Source organism: Seriola lalandi, unplaced genomic scaffold (assembly GCF_002814215.2).
Source record: "Seriola lalandi dorsalis isolate HSWRI2012SDOR001 ecotype SW California unplaced genomic scaffold, Sedor1 jcf7180002054893, whole genome shotgun sequence".
Taxonomy (NCBI): domain Eukaryota; kingdom Metazoa; phylum Chordata; class Actinopteri; order Carangiformes; family Carangidae; genus Seriola; species Seriola lalandi.
This window is the reverse complement of record NW_019525445.1, coordinates 928,111-932,432: the sequence shown is the minus strand read 5'-3', so window position 1 is coordinate 932,432 and position 4,322 is coordinate 928,111. Positions and strand designations below refer to the sequence as shown.

The 4,322-nt window shown below is 41.3% G+C and overlaps 1 protein-coding gene across 1 annotated transcript; it reads right to left on the bottom strand.

Annotated features, from left to right (window-relative positions):
• Positions 1–279: 279 nt before the first annotated feature.
• Positions 280–3,698, bottom strand: plac8l1 (PLAC8 like 1). The gene is made up of 4 exons (XM_023429370.2): positions 3,432–3,698; positions 2,625–2,851; positions 2,277–2,413; positions 280–1,966 (listed from the first exon to the last, which is right to left on the bottom strand). The coding sequence occupies exons 1-4, from the start codon at positions 3,455–3,457 to the stop codon at positions 1,835–1,837; spliced, it is 522 nt and encodes a 173-aa protein (XP_023285138.1). The 5' UTR covers positions 3,458–3,698; the 3' UTR covers positions 280–1,834.
• Between the last annotated feature and the right edge of the window lie 624 nt (positions 3,699–4,322).

Sequence of the window (4,322 nt, the reverse complement as noted above, 5' to 3'; positions counted from 1 at the left end):
ATGCAAAGCAAAGTGAGAGTGGAGTGTTACACTCCCTCTCTCAAGCTCACAGCATTTATAAGCAGAAATAATATGCAGACCTCTGTGTACAACTGGTGCAAGAACTACCATCCAAAATCATTCGTCTTTATTCACAAGTGTGGTTTATTTCTGCATGAAAGGCATATAATATTACATCATCCTGATGCTTCATCAGCCTTTAATAGCATAACAGTGTTGGTTAAGGATGAGGACTTCCAATATACTAAAAACAAACAACAAAATAATTATAGGAGAGTATTGCAGTGATTGAAAAATATTTATTTTCATTCAGCAGATTAACTCCTTGCTGTGTGCTGTATGTACAATATGATTGGGTTTTATTATTCACATCTCTCTTTTTTGACACCAAACCAATTTCTCTTTTCCCCACCAATTCATTTGAGGCAGCTGGCAGGTGCGGGGACCACATCCGTTGAAGTTAACAAATTATATATTTGCCCTTTGAGGACCCATCTGCTTTGTGTATAAATAACATTTTCATATCCGTTCTTGCTGGTTGGTATTTCAGGTTCAGGGAAGAACTGGATTAATAATATGATTGAATGCCTGAGGGGTGAACCAAGGAATAGAAGGATAAAAGAATAACAGAAATATGGAAATAGGTTTTATTATCATCAGACTGTACTTAAACTGTTGACTGTAATCTTAGCCGGACCACCCGGGCAAAACAGGTGGTCCTGCATACTGAATGGACTCTCACACTTGTCTCATCCTATGCAAATAAATCAACCCTCAAAAGCATTAAAGCTTACTTGAGGGACAAAATGACTGTGGAAATCAAACTGAAGTGGTATGCATCTTTTCTGTGCTTTATTTTAATGTGGTTCTAAATGTGGGACTGAAAATAAGATTTATTACTATTCTGATATTGCCCCTAATGTTGAGTCCCCATTGCACAATTTGTGAATCAAGGTCGGGAAAGCCTCGCTTCATCTTCCCCTCATGTCTGAGGAGGACTGTAGATATTAATGCGTCTGGTGACCTTTGGCATGCGAGACAGAATTAAAGGGGTCACTTCACACAAATCACATAAAGATGACCTCGTTTGTACCACTTTCTATCTGAGAAATAGTCCTTACCAGCTTCTCAAAAATCCAAATTTTCACTGTTTTGAGTTGAGTTGAGTTTACCTCCATTATACTGTGGTGACCACAATACAACTGAAACTACGCAGGCCTAGATACCATTAGCAGTGTGCGTAATAAAATGTATTATGAGGATTTGGGTGAACTGAACTCTGAAAGAGATCTGTCAAAGATGTTATCGTTCAATAAAGTTCTATATGTTTCAATATGGGTACAATGACTTTGATTATGACCTCAGATAAAGCTACTCATATGCCAGTTTCAGTAGTTGCCGTAGCTATGCCAGATGTTTTGCTGACAATGACGGCTACTGAAACCAAATACATACGTGTCTTGCCACCTGCTTTTCACTCAAGTCAAAATGTAATTAATGAATTCTTGTCTCTGCAAGAAAATCACAATATAGTCATGATATCCTCTCTAAACAGAAGTCCAACAGCAGTTTAAAGGCTGATTTAACAACTTCTAAGGCAGTTTTAAGCCCTACACACAAGTTCAAAACCTAACAGCAGCGATTCTTCTCGTTGTTGTACCCTATTAATCAAGGTTCATCCTTTCCAGTCTTGTTTGAACATAGTACGCTTGATTTATTGTCCCAGGCGTTCTTCAGGGGCTGTTAGCATTGATTCTCCAAGCTATTCATACCAGTGATCTCAGCTGATCCTCAAAGGTCTCTGTTGCACTGTAAAAAGAAAAGCCTCATCTACTCAGGAGCACTCGAGGGCAGTGGACACATGATACGTCTGAGTCTTCATCCGCCGCTTCATCTCTCTTATCATCTGACATACTGCCAGAGGGTAACAGCAATACACTGTGGTCCAGTCCTCACACGCACTTCCCTGTGGATAAACGCGTGCACACACACACAAACACACATATATGCAAACACATATAGAGGAAGCACACATTCAGACAAAACAATGCAGCAAGAACAAGTCCAGAAACATGAATAAAAAGACAGAAAAGCATACACACAGAAATTCAATCACACAACTTAAAGTTACTTTATAGATGTCTGGTGATGCTGGTATGAGTTTTTGTAAATCTCCACCTGCTGGTGTCTTTAGGAGATCTCTAACAAGCGGCACAAATCTTCACCCTTCATTGACAAATACAATATGTTTTTTGGACGTGAATCCACACACTCACCCGTATCTTGTACCGCTCTCTGATCCCGACTCGTAGGGCAAAAGTGGATCCTGGTAAGAGAGGCATGCACAGACACTCACCGTACTGGTGAGCTAAACTCAGGTCTAAACAGCACGGCACCAGAGCCCCGAGAATACCTGCAAGCACAGACACAGGTCAGCACAACGTACGTCTGTTGGGACAGATACATTTATTCTTTTCAGTTTGATCATATTCCATTCCAATCATGAATGAAGATGCTCCTAACACCAAATTAATTTTGTAAAAAATAAAACTGTAAACAGACAAAGTTGTGATTGGTGCATGTGAGTCCTGTGCTGGCAGTGTCTGGCGGTGCGTTCATGTTACATGTAGTCTTGTCTCCACAGATGTCAAACAGGCCAGTGCTCCAGCCTCCTCCTGTCTGCGTGATGGTGGTGATGGTTGTCGTGGTGATGCCGAGCCCAGGCTGGGTGAGTACTGGATCTGTTGCTGCAGGGACGTTGTTTGACCTGTCTTCACTTCCTGCGATGAAGCCCTTCACTTCCTCTTCTTGAACTGCTGATGCTGAGGCTTCGTTGAGTGACAGTCCTGGTCTGAAATTAGATTTTTAATTACTCTGTCATTAGACAGGTGGTTGATAAAGTCACCATGACTTGTCAAGCCTCTAAAGCGCCGCTGATGCTCGACTGCAGGCTTAATATTGAGAGAAAATGTCTCAAATTAGCCAATTAGTGTGTTTTGCTCTCCTGAAAGCAGGAGTTTAATTCATTTCATTCATTCAGCTAATTTCATTTTCCTACAGCAGCATATTTTGTACTCAGCTCAGGCTTCTATGAAAGATTAGCAGCACAGCACCACAATTACACTAATATAGCCAACTAATATTATCCTACCACTGCTAAAATACTGTATGTAACAAAGCATTTATTCTTGCATCTAATTTAGGCCTTCAGCAACACTTTAATTACAGCAAACTGTAGTGAAGGCAAAATCAAAATACGTTTAATTTAGCAGAAGCCGCAGCAACGCTAGGTTTAGAAAAATTTTCTTGTTTCATATGTATTATCATGGAGGAACAAAAAAGCAGAATAAGATAAGTGAGCTGTTGGCTGTAATTCCATTGTGCTCATTGGTGACAAGACTGTGCACTGGTAGGGACAAAGAAGCACTTACTGGTGTGTGACTGTCGTCTGCTCCATGACTAGAAGGCACTGGCATCCAGAGAGGGGTGAGGCGAGAAGATGAGAGAGGAGAGGCTGAGCAGTCAGCAGAAATGAGGAGGTGGAGAGGGAGGAGGGGGGTGGGGGGTGGGGGTGGCAGAGAGACACTTCCCCAGTGAGAGGGTGTGTGTCGGAGCAGATAAACCAGCAGTCGGATGGCTTGGCCAGAAGCTGTGTGACAGAGATAAGTCTTAGTTGTCTTCCGCCTCAGACTTTACTGCGTCGACCCCACTAATGTAGCAAATGCAGGAAAGGGGAGATACACATCTTACTTATTTACATTTATTGTCTGTAGAATATAACATGAATCCACTGCACATTTAAAACACATACACAAGTATGAGAAATTAAAGCCATATAAATTAATTGATATGATGATGATATACTAACTCAAACACAGGAAATCAAATCAAACAGTTTGTTTGACCCATGACATTCAAAGGCATTTAATGCTTCTATTAAACTGATGTATTTAAAAAGACATACAGTAAATGTTACACTCACCCTTAAGGCAGGAACACAGACTTGCACAGTGAAGAGCTGGGAAGTGAAAGATGCTTTTTAGATACGATGAAACACCTGTGGTTTATTTTGGGACCGTCTGCATTCACGCATTTCCTGTGTTCTGACATTGACCTTTCTATTTCAGGGGAGATACAGTATAATGCGTGTGTGTGTGTGTGTGCCTGTGAATGACAGAGAGGGAGGGAGGAGTGAGGGGAGCTCTACGTGGGGGAAGGACACAAAGTGAAACCACCATGGGTTTGGAGGCTCAGGCAGTTAAAACACACACACTCACACCTACGCATATCAGCTCTAAACTGAAAATTATGAGAAATATATA